Genomic DNA, 16,862 nt, shown 5'->3' with positions numbered 1-16,862 from the left:
TCACAACTCAATTTTGCTCCTCCCTTCCTATAGGCAGAAACTCAAACAGGAAGTACCCATGCTAATGTCTATTCAACACTGGTCTGACCAATCGGAATCTCATGCTTCAAGATTGTTTTGATCACGCGGACTGGGATATGTTCTGAGAAAAAAATTGACGTATACACGGACACAGTGACTGAGTTCATCAGGAAGTGTATAGGGGATGTTGTTCCCACTGTGACTATTAAAACCTACCCAAACCAGAAACCGTGGATAGATGGCAAAACTGAAAGTGCGAACCACCGCATTTAACCATGGCAAGGTGACTAGGAATATGGTTGAATACAAACAGTGTAGTTATTCCCTCCGTAAGGCAATCAAACAGGCAAAACGTCAGTACAGAGACAAAGTGGAGTCACAATTCAACGGCTCAGACATGAGACGTATGTGGCACACAATCACGGATTACAAAGGGGAAACCAGCCACGTCGTGGACACCGATGTCTTCTCCTGGACAAGCTAAACACCTTCTTCGCCTGCTTTGAGGATAACACAGTGCCACCGACGCGGTCCGCTCCAAAGGACTGTGGGCTCTCGTTCTCCGTGGCCAACGTGAGTAAGACATTTAGGCGTGTTAACCCACGCAAGGTTGCCGGCCCAGACTGCTGTCCCCACTTACTTCAAGATGTCCACCATTGTTCCTGTACCCAAGAAAGCAAAGGTAACTGAACTAAATGACTATCGCCGCGTAGCACTCACTTCTGTCATCATGAAGTGCTTTGAGAGGCTAGTTAAGGATCATATCACCTCTATCTTACCTGTCACCCTAGACCCACTTCAATTTGCTTACCACCCCAATAGATCCACAGACGATGCCATCACACTGCACACTGCCCTATCCCATCGGGACAAGAGGAATACCTATGTAAGAATGATGTTCATTGACTATAGCTCAGCCTTCAACACCATAGTACCCTCCAAGCTCATCATTAAGCTCGGGGCCCTGGGTCTGAACCCCGCACTGTGCAACTGGGTCCTGGACTTCCTGACGGGCCGCCCCCAGTTGGTGAAGGTAGGAAACAACACCTCCACTTCGCTGATCCTCAACACAGCTCCGTCCTGTACTCCCTGTTCACCCATGACTGTGTGGCCACGCACGCCTCAAACTCAATCATCAAGTTTGCAGACGACACAACAGTAGTAGGCCTGATTACCAACAATGACGAGACAGCCTACAGGGAGGAGGTGAGGGCCCTGGCGAAGTTGTGCCAGGAAAATAATCTCTCCCTCAACGTCAACAAAACAAAGGAACTATCCACATCGACGGGACTGCAGTGGAGAAGGTGAAAAGCTTCAAGTTCCTCGGCGTACACATCACTGACAATCTGAAATGGTCCACCCACACAGACAGTGTGGTGAAGAAGACGCAACAGCACCTCTTCAACCTCAGGAGGCTGAAGAAATTTGACTATGCCGTAAGACCCTCACAAACATTTACAGATGCACAATTGAGAGCATCCTGTCGGGCTGTATCACCACCTGGTACGGGAACTGCACCGCCCTGCAGCCTTAGGGCTCTCCAGAGGGTGGTGCGGTCTGCCCAACGCCTCACCGGGGGCACACTGCCTGCCCTCCAGGATACCTACAGCACCCAATGCCACAGGAAGGCCAAAAAGATCATCAAGGACATCAACCACCCGAGCAACGGCCTGTTCACCCCGCAATCATCCAGAAGGCAAGGTCAGTACAGGTGCATCAAAGCTGGGACCGAGAGACTGAGAAACAGCTTATATCTCAAGGCCATCAGACAGTTAAATAGCCATCACTAGCCGGCTACCACCCGGTTACTCAACCTGCACCTTAGAGGCTGCTGCCCTATATGCATAGACATGGAATCACTGGTTACTTTAATAATGGAACACTAGTCACTTTAATAATGTTTACATACTGCTTTACTCATTTTATATGTATATACTGTATTCTATGTATTTTAGTCAATGCCACTCCGACATTGCTTGTCCTAATATTTATATATTTCTTAATTCCATTCTTTTACTTTTAGATGTGTGTGTTGTTGTGAATTGTTAGATACTACTGCACTGCTGGATCTAGGAACACAAGCATTTCGCTACACCCGCAATAACATCTGCTAAATATGTGTATTTGACCAATAAAATGGTATTTGACCATGTCCAATCAATTGAATGTACCACAGGTGGACTCCAATCAAGTTGTAGAAACTCAACTCAAGGATGATCAATGGAAACATGATGCACCTGAGCCCAATTTCGAGTCTCATAGCAAAGGGTCTGAATACTTATGTAAATAAGGTATTTCTGTTTTACATTTGTAAAGATTAGAAAAACCTGTTTTCGCTTTGTCATTATGGGGTATTGTGTGTAGATTGATGAGAAAAAAAATATCTAATCCATTTTAGAATAAGGCTGTAATGTAACAAAATGTGGAAAAAGTCAAGTGGTCTGAATACTTTCCGAATGCACTGTACATGTGCAGGGATACTGGAGTGATGGAGGTAGATATGTATAGGGGTAAGGGGACTAGGCAACAGGATTTAAGATAAACAGAGTAGCAGCAGCTTGCATGTGAGTGGGTGTGTAGAGTCAGTATAAATGTATGTTCATATTATGTGTGAGTGAGAAATTGATGGAGGGAGTGTTTGTGTGTGTGTTGGCGTGACAGTGTGTGTAAGTGTGTAGGGCCCTGTAAGTGTGCACAGAGACAGTGCAAATATTGAAATAAAAGGTCAACTCAGTCCGTGTAGCTATTTTGTAGCTTGCATCCTGTACTGTCCTGCTGGCATGAAATCTGCATGTCTGCATGAGTCTACCTTAGACACACTATTGTTTGTTACTTCGGATTGGTGGTTTGTGAAGAGACCACACATTACACTAGTACCTGGCAGATTTAAGCCAAGTCAACTAAGGTAATGTATCCCAGATGTGAGTTATCCTCTTCAGTATCTAACTAGCATGAGACTATGAGTGATTGATATGTAATATACATGAAATAAATAGAAGGCAGCAGAGTGACTGCCTGAGACTGTTTGATTTAATTCTAACCTTTGCTGATTGGCCTGTAGATTTCTACAGATCCTGCTGAAGGAGGGGCCACAGACAAAGGTGGTCAGGTAGGGGCTGGGGCGGTGACCGGTGGGGCTGCAGCGCAGGCAACAGGGGACACAGGACCCAGCTTAACCACAGAAACCAGGTGGGTTTAGAAATGCTGTTTTTTTCTCTTCTGATTTCGAATGTAAAGTGTTCAAAATAATGTTTCTAATTGGAAAGTGTTATGTTAATGATGATGACATTAGTCATAGTTAACCAGGCTTTTATGTCTGTGAGTTTACAGTGGGCAATCTGGTACTGGAGCCTTATGTTTGTCCTCATCCTCCACCCTGATGGAGATACTAGAGGCCATCAAACACCCCACGTAAGATCCTGTGTGTGTGTGTGTGTGTGTGTGTGTGTGTGTGTGTGTGTTTTTGTTTTTTGTTTTATAAGGATAGTAAAACCAGGAAAATTCAGACAAGTGGGGACATTTCGGCGGTCTCTACAAGAAAATAAGCTATTTTAGGCTTAGGGGTTAGGCTTAGAATTAGGGTTTGGGGTTAAGGTTAGGGAAAATAGAATTTTGAATAGGAATCAATTGTTTGGTCCCCACAAGGTTAGTAAAACAAATGTGCGTGTGAAAGAGTGTGTTGGCGTGCACCACAACACATACCTCAAGTGTTTTAGTTGTGGTTTGTTGTTGTCCCTGCAGTTAGATGAGTGTGTTTGAGCTACTGTTCTGTCCTTCTGTGTGATATATATAGAACAGGTGTGCAGCTTCTACCTGAGCAGAAGGGCCTGCCCCCTAACTGCTTCATCAGTGCTGAGATCGTCCATTGGCTGGTCAACAATGTAGAGGGCGTGGCCACACAAGGCATGGCTGTTGACATCATGCAGGTAGGTATACGTTTATCTGCCTTTGTTAAAGTATGTGAAGGAGACACACTGTATGTTGTGAATGCAGCATTTGTGTGTTGGGTTTTTAACAGTATTGCTGTGTCCCCTGTGTTTCTGTAGAAGATGCTGGATGAGGGCCTGGTTGCCCATGCATCAGGGGATGCCATGAGGACCTTTGTCTATGGCTTCTACTTCTATAGGATAGTGGCAGAGAAAGACGCCGAGCGAGGTTAGGGAGACACTTACAGTCTACACAAAGCTAATCTGAAAACGTATCAATTGAAAAAACGTTGGTTTGCTTTCCTAGAACAAGGTAGTCCTCCATGCTGCCCACCATGGGGTCAATTCCGTTTCAATTCCAGTCAGTTCAGGAAGTGCACTGAAATTCCAAATCTCTTCAATGCTTTTCAGTGCGGCGAATTTTGAATTTGGTTTACTTTCTGAATTGACTGGAATTGTAATGGAATTGACCCCAGCCCTGCCTGCTTCCCACACTGACCTCTTTCCAGTCATTGATTCTCAGTCATGCCGATATTGATTGTTCTCATTTGAGGTTTCCAGCCACTGGTGGTAACTAACCAGACTCAATAATAACCATACATATATCTCTCCATCTCTACTGTACTCCAGGCCCTACATCCCAGCTACCTCCTCCTGTGGCACAGGGCTGGTCAACGGCAGCCTTGGAGGACTTTGCCCTGTTTCAGAGGAAGTGGTTCGAGGTTGCTTTTGTCCTGGAGGAGCGTCGACCTTGTGACCTCCCGGCCTTCCTGCTGCCCTGGCTGCCCAGCCGGCCTGCGTCCTATGCAAGTAGGCACAGCTCCTTCAGCCGCAGCTTTGGAGGACGCAGCCAGGCCGCAGCACTGCTAGGTACACACAGCCTGCTCCTCCCCCAGAGCTGAGCCTCAGCCCACCCACCCCAACCTCAACCCCACCCCAGAATGGACATGACTTCCCCCCCCACAATCAGAATGAGCATGCCTCCCCCTCCCTTCCAGTCAGACACATACCCTGCAACAGGCCCTTAGGGGTTTGGGAGGGAGGGTCCCATAGCAGGTGTCACACAGAGCCACCAGACAAGATTCCTGCATGCCTCTGTATGCAAATATGAAGTGGTGCTAACTTGGTCATCAGATTTGGACATGGTTGGTTGAGATCCGGTTAAACATTTTTTTATTAACTTGGTTTGAATTGTTGACAAAAAGTTCCCAAAAATCATTAGTAACTTGTTAACAGTTGATCTCTAAATAACTTAACACCACTCCATAACTGAGGAGCTACTATTCTATTTGATTGAGGCATTCAGGGAACTTACAAACAGCCATCAAAACCATCAAACTCTAGATAATGTATTCTTAGATTTGAATAATTGGCCCATGATTCATTACATACTAACCACAATTTTACTCTTGAAGTACTTTCCAATGACTTGAATTTCTCACCATCACAACATTGCTCTCACATCATTTAATCATTGACTTGCCATCTACCATCTGAACTAATAATTATCCTGGTGACATTGTTCATTCTGTGTGACACAAGGCATTGGACCTCAGTACCCATCCCCCTTACGGGCAAAAACAGGGCTGCATGTGATTGCTGGTGATCTATCTACTCCAGCTTGCAGAGCTTGGGTTGGTGGTACACCTAAACCTCTTCCCATTCTCATCCCAACCTCCTCTGCCTCCAATTGTAGCTCGAATTGGCATGTCAGTATGTACAGTACAGTACATATTACATCTAATGGTAGTACTCGTGCCACTGTCGACTGATTGAAAACAACTCCATCCAATCAGATCACTGATGGATGGGATTTGCGTCTACTTCCTCCAATCAGAGCAGTAATCGGTGTGGTAGTTCTCTTTTCCGTCCAATTAGAGAACTAGTTGGTGTGGTAGTGTTTAGTGCATGCTGTGGTAGAAGTGGCTGTGGTACAGTAGAGCAGTGGTGTGCAGTGCATTGTCCTCTCTTTGCTTTCTCTCTCTGTACTGTTTAATGCGTTTCCACTATAAAATGTTGTGAGAATGTTACTGCATTTAGGGAGTCTTGACCAATCCTTCTTTCTCTGTCTCACTGTGATTTTCTTACCGTGATTTGATGCTGTTTATGCTGCCACTTTTACAGCAATTTAGAGGCAATCTGCAGTTGCTACATGCATTTTTGGACGTATAAAGTAATGATATATACACATTGATACTTGAAGAATATAACTTCTAAATGCCTCGTGCTGAGTTCAACTGTCGTACCCCATCAGAACCCAAAATATAAGCTTGTTTTACTCCAATGTTTGTAAACATCGGAAATGTAAACAAATACTGTATAGCCTCAAAACATAGTTTCTATATCTTGGATGGTCAGTCCTTGCATCCATAGCTCTGTCTATTCATTTGAGAGTGGTTACATTTCTCCAGACCCATCCCTCAGTTTTTTCTGCTTTGTAATTTTTCAACTAAGGATTGCCGCTTTAAATTACTGATGAGTTTGGAGTTGTTTTATGGTTTATATAAACCAGCTTATTCCCATGAAAATGTCTAACACTGGGAGAGAAACAGCTCTAACTGTAGGCTTTGCCCCCATCTGCTCAGAAAACAGATATGGTCATTATACCCAACATTACCTAAAACATAAATGCAATAACCTTTCTCCCATAAAATCTGTTTTATTTGGACTAATTTCTGTGAGATTAATAAGGTGTGAATCATAATTCAGAACCATAAAATATAGTCATTTATACATTAATAAACTCAATGGTTCCTCTCCAGGAAATCATGAAACAATGACACCACAATCTGGCTGTAGAAAGAATTTCCTGTATGCCTATGTTTGTCATGATGACCATGTTTGTGTTGTCTCCAGTGATTAACAGTGTACTGACTTGGTAATTAAAACTTATAGGCCTATTTAAAAAATAACACACTAACCTTTTCAGAATGAAATAATCATATGGACAACAAAATAATGATTTATAAAGAATTGTGATGTAATTTGGAGTAGCATTCTAAATGTATCATCCTTAATACATAGTCAGTACAGAACAGGTTTGGGGTCAATTCCATTTCAATTTCAGTCAATTCAGAAAGTAAACCAAATTCTAATTCCAAATTGTCCTAACTGAAAGAGAAATGTTGAAGAGAAATGGAATTGGAATTTCAGTGTACTTCCTGAATTGACTGAAATTGACATGGAATTTACCCCAACCCTGGTACCGAATCTGCCTGGAGACAAGTTCTGAGCATAACAGAGGTGTTTCAGGGCAAGAGAGGATGCTATGGTGGAATATTGTGGTTTCACTGACTTTCGATAACTTGCTAACATTCATTGTGAAGTTTCTAACTCCATCACAAACATTTGGTGTCCCCCCCCCCCGTACCATATTCCATATACTCCGACAACTGTCTCACCCTCTTAATCTCATAATATCCATGCAAATGTCCTCTTCCTGCCTGTCCATCTCTACATCCATCTCTCCCTTTGGGCCTGATCTCTGGGCCTGTCCCTCTACTCCCTTGCTCTCTCTCTCCCCTCCCTCCTTCTCTCTCTCCTCAGCTGCCACTGTACCAGAGCAGAAGACGGTCACCTTGGACGTGGACGTTAACAATCGCAGCGACCGCACCGAGTGGTGCAGCTGCTATTACCATGGCAACTTCTCCCTTAACGCTGCCTTCGAGGTCAAGCTGCACTGGATGGCCGTCACTGCAGCTGTTCTCTTTGAGATGGTAAGACAGAGCCAGACAGAGGGGGAATGTCCATTGACTCACTTGAGACACTCTCAGGGCTCAAAACTGCTTCCAAAACACTTGCATTTGCGACCCTTTGACTTGACAATGTTTTATTGTTCGCTAGGGTGCCAGTGATTTTTTTTTTGCTGGTCACTTTTGTTTTTGGTTCACAATTTGCTTTTATCAAGATTTATTCAAACAGCAATGGGTATGCAACAATGGGTATGCAAACCAGGTATTCAAAAAGTTTGGTCCGAAGTCTTGGTGGAATCTTTGCCATGCGCAATTCATTCATTATGCGCTGTTTGAATGAACATTTCTAAAGGCTTTCCCAAAAAAACGTCCCAATTAAATGTTGACTGCAAAGTAGGCCTACCTGGCAGAATGATCTCATGATGATTTGTATCAATCACGGGGCATTTGTTTTGCAAACTCTGCCATCACATATAGCCTACACTGTATATTGTATAGTACAAAAACACCTCGGTCTCTTGCTAGGTGGGATTTTGCCACTGGCAAATGTACCTGAATGTCAAGCCCGGCAAGGGCAGCTAATTTAAAAGATGGCTAGTCATTATTAGTCTGGTTCTGTATGGAATGCAGGTACATTATGGGACACAGGTCCAGTCATTAACGGCACACAGTGGCGAGTAATTGGTGCGACCAAATCATGTGCTGGTGCCATCGACTGAAAATGTTGGTAGCACCAGTGCCACCAGTGGAAAAAAGTTAGTCTAGCACCCTGCACCCTACACATTAAGACAGAGTTCCTGTCAGCATTATTTAATGTAAGATGTTTTTATGACATACTGACATATTTCTTGAAGTTGCCACGGATATGAAGTAAACGGCTGAATTATTAAATATTTCAGGTTGTCATACTTAAGGAGTCACAAGGCATGCCAGCTGATAATCAAACCATATGGGCTCAAAACGGCTCACTAATTCCCAACATGACAACACTACACATCACATTACGTTCGCTTGGACGAGAGAGTTTGACAACAAGACCCATGTTTATCTTGACTCTCCACCATATTCCCATCTCTACAGGTCCAAGGCTGGCACAGGAAGGCTGCCTCCTGTGGGTTCCTGTTGGTGCCCGTCCTGGAGGTGCCCTTTGCCCTGCCCTCCTACCTGTATGGTGACCCACTGCGGGCCCAGCTCTTCATCCCTCTCCACATCCACCGTCTGCTGAGGGACGGCAGTGACAACCTGTTTGAGGGTGAGGAGACACTGGGAGCTTTTTACACCACTGTCATTGTACACATGTACACAGTTTGTCTCCATCATTTGATAGAGCACGTATCTTTAACATAGATTGTAAGTAAACGTACAGGGACATAAGCATAAACTATTTATTGGGTGTGTTGCTTTGGGTGTTCGTGCTTGTCAACATTATTCCCCTGTGATAATTGTTTGGCAGGGTTTGAACCAGAGACGTATTGGGATAGAATGCAGCTCTTTCAGGAGGCCATACTGTACCGGTAGGTGATTCTCTATGCATAGTTTATAGGGCAGCAGGTTGCCTATAGGTTAGAGCGTTGGGCCAGTAACTGAAAGGTTGCATGTTCGAATACCCGAGCCGACAAGGTGAAAAATCAGTTGATGCGCCATAGAGCAAGCCTCTTAACCCTAATTTGCTCCAGGGGTGCCGCACTACTATGGCTGACCCTGCAAACAACACATTTCACTGTACCTATCTGGTGTATGTGACAATAAAACATTGTTTTTTTAGTTTTCTGTAAATGTGGGATGGAGGCACTATATGTGCTGCAAAGGTCTTTAGGTATTTATCCAAACATTCTCACACTTATCTCTCGCTCAGATTCGGTTTTGTTCAAGACAAGTTTTCTGCTTCTGCTTTCAACTTCCCATCAGAGAACAAGCCCCAATACATCCACGTAACAGGTAGGCACATATTAGAACAAAGATGAGCATGATTTCTAATTCTGTCAGACATATTTTTTTCAATATGCCCTTTGTTACCTCTAACACCCTCCCTCACACTACTGTTCTCCTTACCCTCTCTTTCTCTCTCTCTGTCCTCCCTGCTCCCCTTCTATCTCCCTCTAGGCACAGTGTTCCTCCAGCTGCCCTACTCCAAGAGGAAGTACTCTAGCGGGCAGCAGCGGAGGAGGAGGAATTCAACAGCATCAGCCAGTCAGGGCCTGTTTGGCTCGGAAGAGCTGGTGGGTTACTACTGGGCCTATAACACTATGCTGACCAAGGCCTGGAGGACGGGCGTGCTTGGGGACGAGAAGCTGGCTGACCGCCTGCTCAGAGACTTCACTGACTTCTGCGCCAACAAAGACAAGAGGCTGGTCAACTTTTGGGACAGCTGCCAGGAGAAAATGAATGCTAGTGCTCCGTGATGAAGAGATAGAGAGGGGGAAGTGAGTTGAAACTGAGAAACAGACAACTCTATTGAAGTGGGAATTTACTGTATGAAATGAGTCTGCATTGGCTGCAGTGTTGAGGTTTCTGGGAAGAATTCTCCACAAGAACACCTTGTATATGTGTGCTATGTCCCCTCTGTGGCAGGACTAGGTCAATGTGAAAGGTCAAGTGCTATGACCGTTAATATGAAGACTATTCCTGAGGAGCAGAGACTGCTTCCTCTGGTCCTGCTGATGAGCTGCTACTCTTCCTTCATGTTAAGTGAATAATAAGAGAACTAATCTAAACCTGGCATACGCCTCTACATAATGTGTTTACGAGTGCAACTGTGAATTTGAAAACATGTACTTTGAGGAGTATTAATTTATTCATTTGTTGCAGAAATTAATACAAAATAAATATCAAGCGGTTATTATGGGGTTTGTTCAGGATGTTTTATTGCATGGGGATAATGTAATGCTAGTTTCCCCTCTCAGTGACTGGTAGCCAGTGTTGAGGAAGCTACTCTGAAAATATAGTTTACCAAGCTACCAATTACTTCACACTGGAAGAAGTTAAGCTACACTAAAGCTACCCTTAACTAAAGTTACTTTGAAAAAGGTTAGGAGACCATTTTCCCTAATCCTTTTCCTAACCTTAACCTAATTCCCCTAACCTTAACCCAATTTCTCATAACGTGCTACGAAAAAGTTATAGCTGTATCAAAGTGGTGTGTTTTTAGGGAATATCAGTTAGTTACACCGCTAAGTGGCAAAAATTGTAATGAAAACACTACCTAGATTTGAATTTAGTTCAACTACCACTAAGCTACTGCAGTCTGCAAAATGTATACTGAACAAAAATATAAACGCAACAATTTCTACGATTTTACTGAGTTACAGATCATATAAGGAAATCAGTCAACTGAAATAAATAAATTAGGCCCTAAACTATTGATTTCACATGATTGGGCAGGGGCGCAGCCATGGGTGGACCTGGGAGGGCAGAATGAATGTCCACCTTGGCTGTCCTCATACGATCCCGCAGGTGAAGAAGCCGGATGTGGAGGTCCTGGGCTGGCGTGGTTACACGTGGTCTGCGGTTGTGAGGCCGGTTGGATGTACTGCCAAATTCTCTAAAATGACATTATTAGCTTATGGTACAGAAATTTACATTCAAATTTCTGGCAGCAGCTCAGGTGGACATTCCTGCAGTCAGCATGCCAATTGCAAGCTCCCTCAAAACTTGAGACATCTGTGGCATTGTGTTGTGTGACAAAACTGCACATTTTAGGTTGGCCTTTTATTGTCCCCAGCATAAGGTGAACCTGTGTAATGATCTTGCTTTAATCAGTTTATTGATTAAAGCCCTGATAATGTACAAAAGTGTGTCATACACTCCTCTTGTCCAGTTACAGGGAAGAGAGGATGCAACACTGGAATGGGGAGTGTTTTCCTTTTAGGGATGAGGGAGATAACACTTGTCAGCAACACAGAGGTCTTCTGCACCTTTCAGTATCATATGTGTACATTACAGCGGTTGGCATAAATGCTATCATGGCTTTTGGACTGGGCAGATGTGAGGGAAGGCACTGCTTATGTCCTCTATGTTCTCGTCTCCATCCTAATATGCTGGAACCTTTACTTGCATACCATATGTGAGGAGAGGTCACACTAGCAGCAACCCTACACGCACGCGCTCTCAGTTGCTGCAACCGATGCAGTACGTCGCACTGCGCAGGTGCACGCCTGCAGCGTACGTTTCTATTTTTAGAAAGTGACGTCATCTTGAAATATCAGCGGCAGGCTTCGACACCCCCCCTCCACCCCCTCCCCACACGATAGACTGGATTGACAGGACGCTTGGAGCAGCACCCCATGTCGATAGCAGTGGGAGGCCGCAGTAGCTAGTTAGCCACCGGGTAGTGAGATAGAGAGTCGAGCGAGGACTTGGAGGGTAGCCACTGATTGTCTTACTTCTAATTTGCGCCTCGGCAGCATTAAAAACCGAATTACTTCACCATTGTTTACCTCGTATTGTAAGTAGGTTTTTAGAGATAATCCGCAGTGACATTTGATGTGCTGTTTGTAGCGTTGCACGTCACCGGGAAAATACACATAGCTAGGTGTATTCAAAAGCAATCGTCAATAGTCTCCTGTATCTTGGAACTGACTGCCCGATCTTTGGCACATCAACAGCGACAATGGCAGATAGAGAGCAACTGATCCAGAGAGCCCGTATGGCTGAGCAGGCGGAGCGGTACGATGACATGGCCTCAGCGATGAAGCAGGTAGACATAATTTTGCATAATGAGCAATGCAGCTCACTTGGAAGAATTACCAAATGTGACAGTAATTGATATCAGTTTGTAACAAAGGTAATCTATTATTACATCATTCACTAGTCTGACAATGTAGCCTCTTGCTAACTAGCTAACTATAGTAGATGGGATTATCGTCTTGATTTAAGAAATAATTTCCAGAATTCTGTGCAACATCATAAATCAATGTGAAACCTGGTGCACACAATACCAAGGTTGACTATTTCGCTTCTGTTGCTATGTTATTTTGCCAAATCTTTTTTAGAAGTGAATGTGGTAGCTAAAGAGCTAGCTGAGCTAACAATGAAGCTGGTGGTGGTCGATGATGCAGTAGTAGTAGAGTAGCACCAGCCCAGAGGCTGAACGGGGACACATTGGGTGCGTTCGTTCACTACAGCACTTTGGGCCGAGTGAATAAAACTACATATTCCAAGCTTGAAAGCTGGTTTTGCCTTTCCTGTAATAGACTAATTAACAGAATAATCGTCAAATTTATGCCAGACAGAGGTACATTTTCTCAAATAACGAACAAATATGATGGTGGAAGTTTATAAACGACCAGGGCCGCCTGTAGCTCAGTTGGTAGAGCATGGGGCTTGCAACGCCAGGGTTGTGGGTTCGATTCCCACGAGGGACCAGTATGAAAAATGTATGCACTCACTAACTGTAAATCGCTCTGGATAAGAGCATCTGCTAAATGACTCAAATGTAAAATTACCAGATGTTGCTCCTTTACAAACGCACCCACAGACCCTGTCTGCAAGGGCAGATATTGGCTGCAGTTAGATGTATCGATGACGATGGATACATATTCATCTAATGACTTAAAAGTATTCTCAAAAGGCATAAGACAAACATCTTTATAAAAAAAAAATGGCTTTAATGTTTACAGTTAAGAATCAAGCACAGCTTCAGCCACAAATACAGCATAGCCTTTCTCCACCTAGGCATGCATGCACCCTGCAACGTCACACCTTTGTCATTGGTCAATTTCTAGAGCATTTCTTCATGATTGGAATGTTAGGTCAATGGTACATTTGTTTGATTTATAGAAGGTTTATGATATGGTAGCATTTTCACATCCTGTCAGCATTCTTTTTAACACTTCTATGTCCTCACCAGGTGACTGAGCTGAGCGAGCCTCTGAATAACGACGACCGCAACCTGCTCTCCGTGGCCTACAAGAACGTGGTGGGGGCCCGGCGGTCCTCCTGGCGCGTCACCTCCAGCATCGAGCAAAGAGCCATGGCCGACGGCAACGAGAAGAAGCTGGAGCTGGTGAAGGCCTACCGGGAGACTATCGAGAAGGAGCTGGAGACAGTCTGCCAGGATGTGCTCAACCTGCTGGACCAGTTCCTAATCAAGAGCTGCGGAGAAGATCAGCTGGAGAGCAAGGTGTTCTACCTGAAGATGAAGGGCGACTACTACCGCTACCTGGCCGAGGTGGCCACAGCCGAGAAGAGGACCTCTGCCGTGGAGTCCTCCGAGGGAGCCTACAAGGAGGCCTACGAGATCAGCAAGAGCATGGCGGCCACCCACCCCATCCGCCTAGGTCTGGCCCTCAACTTCTCTGTGTTCTACTACGAGATCCAGAACGCCCCCGAGGAGGCCTGCAAGCTGGCCAAGGAGGCCTTTGATGAGGCCATCGGACACCTGGACAATCTGAACGAGGACTCCTATAAGGACTCCACCCTCATCATGCAACTGCTGCGGGACAACCTGACCCTGTGGACCAGCGACCAGCAGGACAGCGAGGGGGGAGAGGCCCAACCCTGAGACCACCTCCTCCTAACCCCTGATTGTCTTTAGCTAGAGTTAGCCACTCCCCTTCCCACTGTCCCCCTACCCCCTATTCTTTACTATTTTCAGATCTTTTGTTCTCTAATCTCTTCCTCATCGCTCACCTCTTTGTCTCTTTGTGCCATTATCATGCTCAATTAAGGCCTCATCAGGAAGAATCTGTTCTCTAGTGGCCTGTCGTTTTTGTCTTACATTCTCACCTCTTCCCCTGCTGCATTCACCCTCTCATACTGTCCTCCTCAACTCTCTCCCTCTTTTCTGTCCTCCAAGGCTTTCTGTCCCTGGCCCACTTTCTGTGCGCTAGGTGGTATTTTTTCTTCTTCGATCCATTCCATCCCCTCCCTTCCATAGTTGCTGATAATTAACTGACTAGTTGGTATTCAAGTGACATTTCCACAGGATGTTCTCGTGAGGACAATTTAGTATCGATCATGAGTGGATGTCTGTAATTCTAATTAGGGAAAATGTATTTCATTACGTTACACAGCATAGTGGAAATGTTACTATTGACCAGAATGTTGTGCTCTCCTCCTTGACTTGAACCCTTTCTATGCCCCCACCCCTCTGTCACTGTAAGATCTCTGTCTGTTGTTCCTCCTCTCTATTTCCTGTCTGTTGCCCTTTCCACTCTGCCCTCTGACCTCTGTGTGCACTGCTAGCCCCTGTGAACGTGTGTGCCAGCCATCTTACCATTTTGAAATGTCCACCTTTGAAGGTTGATGGGACAGTGTCTGGAGTTTTCAGTTGTGCAAGTACATTTGTTTATTATTATGAATAATGTGGTCATTAAAATAATGCCATTAAAACATTACCTACCCTGGGAACTTGTTATGTGTGAATGCTTGGATGAATGGCATGCTCGTGTGCTTCAGTCGCCATGAGTGAATCTATGGCCCTGCGGTCATGAGCTATTTGGTCATGATGTGTCCTGCTGTACGTGTATTTTCTTTCTCATTCCGATTATCTCTGTGTTACACACACATACTCATTTAGTTCACTGTGTTAGATTTTATTGTGTATTTGTTGAGAATGTTCTCATGGTATTCCTTCCTCTGATGGACAAAGTCAGAATGGTGTCTTGGTGCAGTCTAAATTTCCAATTAATTAGCTGCACACTTCTGTTGGAGTGAGACGGACGGTAGGCTAGTAATAGGTGTAATATGACCCATTTTGGTTTTCTGTTGCAAAAGTTTTGCTTCTATATGCCCAATTGAACACAACCCTGGCTTGTTTCACCACTTTTTTTTTTTTAACCTTTCCTGGCTCTTTGTTGTCCTGCATCTGACCATGTTAAGCTTCAGACTCGATAGTCACCTAGTGGTTGTTTCTGGTACTTTTACCCTCCTATCTACAGGGTTCGTAATAATGTAACAACTCCATTAAAGGGAAAAACATGTTTCATTAACCCATTTATTGCAGTCTTTTGACTTTATCATTGATTTATAGGTCTCTGCTGAGACTGGTATTACAAACATCCCACTACAAGGATGACAGAAGTAGAAAATAATCATGACCTAAAACCAATCAAAGTTATCTTTTATATTGCTACTAGCTAATCTTGATAATATCAGGGAAGAGTGAGGTTGGGCATAGTTCAGGCTTTGAAATTGCTGAGGTAAAAGCTCAGGTTTGGTGATGAAGCATCAGGTGATAATGAGATTGGACAAATACAAGGGTAAGATCATGCAGTGACATTGTAAATGTTATATACCTGTAGAGACTAATGGCTGATGTACATTTATGTGAACAAGATTGTTCGTAGCTGTGATGAGATGAGAGATTAATATAATTTTATGGATAGCGCCTTATCACACACACACTTAAGTCTTCACCAGCAACCTGAAGAGGAATAACGGCAGGGCAGAGTAATAATTAACCCACTATCTGTGTGTGTGTGTGTTTACTCTGTGGGTGAGGTAGTTTTATGAAGAAAGTACCTTTTCGATTGACTGACCTTGAATCAGAATTAGTTTCCTTGTGGAAATAAATCACAATATTGACAGAAGAGTTAATGGAATGGGCTTACAGTCAACAGCCATGTCCATTAACATACATTTAATGCTATTATTATTACTATATTTCCCCATTAAACATGTCCTATTATAGCCAATAAACCCTTCCTAATTGTGTTCAATCGAAAACCCACTATATTGTTTTTCCTGTGTGCTCTTTGCTGTGCTCTTTCTCCCAGGAGTCCACAATTCTCCTGCTGCCACAGCACTTTCACAGTTGACTTATCTACCTACAGTAGTCACCTACTTTCAGGGTTTTATCAATCAGCCCTTTCCATTAGGACTGGGATTAGTGTAATTCTGAAAGTGGAATGGCTCACACGTTGTCTTTTATAGGATTTTTTAAAAAGTATTTCCTGTTCAGTTGATCATTAAAGTGTCAATCAGCAGTAAAAACAAGAACAGATATACTCCCTGTCACTGTTTCGGTAAACAGCTGAGGGATGGGGTTGTAGAAATGTAACCACTCTCAAATTCATAGACAGAGCTATGGATGCAAGGACTGACCAACCATGATATCAAAATTATAGGTTTAACCATGTTTTTATGCTATATAATGTTTGTTTACAAACATTGGAGTAAAACAAGCTTATATTTGGGGTTCTGATAGGTTACAACAGTTGAACTAAGCTCATGAAGCATAGGTTATTGTATATTCTTCAAGATTCAATGGGTACATATAATA

General features: G+C 43.9%; 2 protein-coding genes across 7 annotated transcripts in view; both read left to right on the top strand.

Annotated features, from left to right (window-relative positions):
- The window catches only part of depdc5 (DEP domain containing 5, GATOR1 subcomplex subunit), a 33,424-nt gene extending 22,943 nt beyond the window's left edge, over nt 1–10,481 (top strand). For 4 of the 6 annotated variants that reach the window (XM_041898178.2, XM_041898176.2, XM_041898179.2 and 1 more), the window contains 10 exons: nt 3,083–3,210; nt 3,352–3,432; nt 3,815–3,947; nt 4,068–4,176; nt 4,578–4,817; nt 7,494–7,663; nt 8,720–8,891; nt 9,093–9,153; nt 9,495–9,577; nt 9,743–10,481. In XM_041898178.2, the coding sequence (XP_041754112.2) occupies nt 3,083–3,210; nt 3,352–3,432; nt 3,815–3,947; nt 4,068–4,176; nt 4,578–4,817; nt 7,494–7,663; nt 8,720–8,891; nt 9,093–9,153; nt 9,495–9,577; nt 9,743–10,041 (1,476 nt within the window). In that variant the 3' untranslated portion in view covers nt 10,042–10,481. Of the gene's footprint in view, nt 1–3,082; nt 3,211–3,351; nt 3,433–3,814; nt 3,948–4,067; nt 4,177–4,577; nt 4,818–7,493; nt 7,664–8,719; nt 8,892–9,092; nt 9,154–9,494; nt 9,578–9,742 lie in introns of those variants that run through there. The other 2 variants (XM_041898177.2, XM_041898180.2) reach the window with 2 other exon arrangements.
- Nucleotides 10,482–11,857: 1,376 nt separating this feature from the next.
- Nucleotides 11,858–14,989, top strand: LOC121582418 (14-3-3 protein eta-like). Its single transcript, XM_041898181.2, has 2 exons — nt 11,858–12,335; nt 13,488–14,989. The coding sequence occupies exons 1-2, from the start codon at nt 12,249–12,251 to the stop codon at nt 14,139–14,141; spliced, it is 741 nt and encodes a 246-aa protein (XP_041754115.1). The 5' UTR covers nt 11,858–12,248; the 3' UTR covers nt 14,142–14,989.
- The last annotated feature ends 1,873 nt before the right edge of the window (nt 14,990–16,862 follow it).

This window comes from Coregonus clupeaformis, chromosome 15, assembly GCF_020615455.1.
Source record: "Coregonus clupeaformis isolate EN_2021a chromosome 15, ASM2061545v1, whole genome shotgun sequence".
NCBI lineage: Eukaryota > Metazoa > Chordata > Actinopteri > Salmoniformes > Salmonidae > Coregonus > Coregonus clupeaformis.
This window is presented reverse-complemented; position numbering and strand designations above follow the sequence as displayed.

Coding starts and splice junctions, on each gene's coding strand:
- LOC121582418 (XM_041898181.2), top strand. CDS start 12,249: ATGGCAGATAGAGAGCAACTGATCCAGAGAGCCCGTATGGCTGAGCAG. Junction 12,336..13,487: donor TGGCCTCAGCGATGAAGCAG/GTAGACATAATT, acceptor TGTCCTCACCAG/GTGACTGAGCTGAGCGAGCC.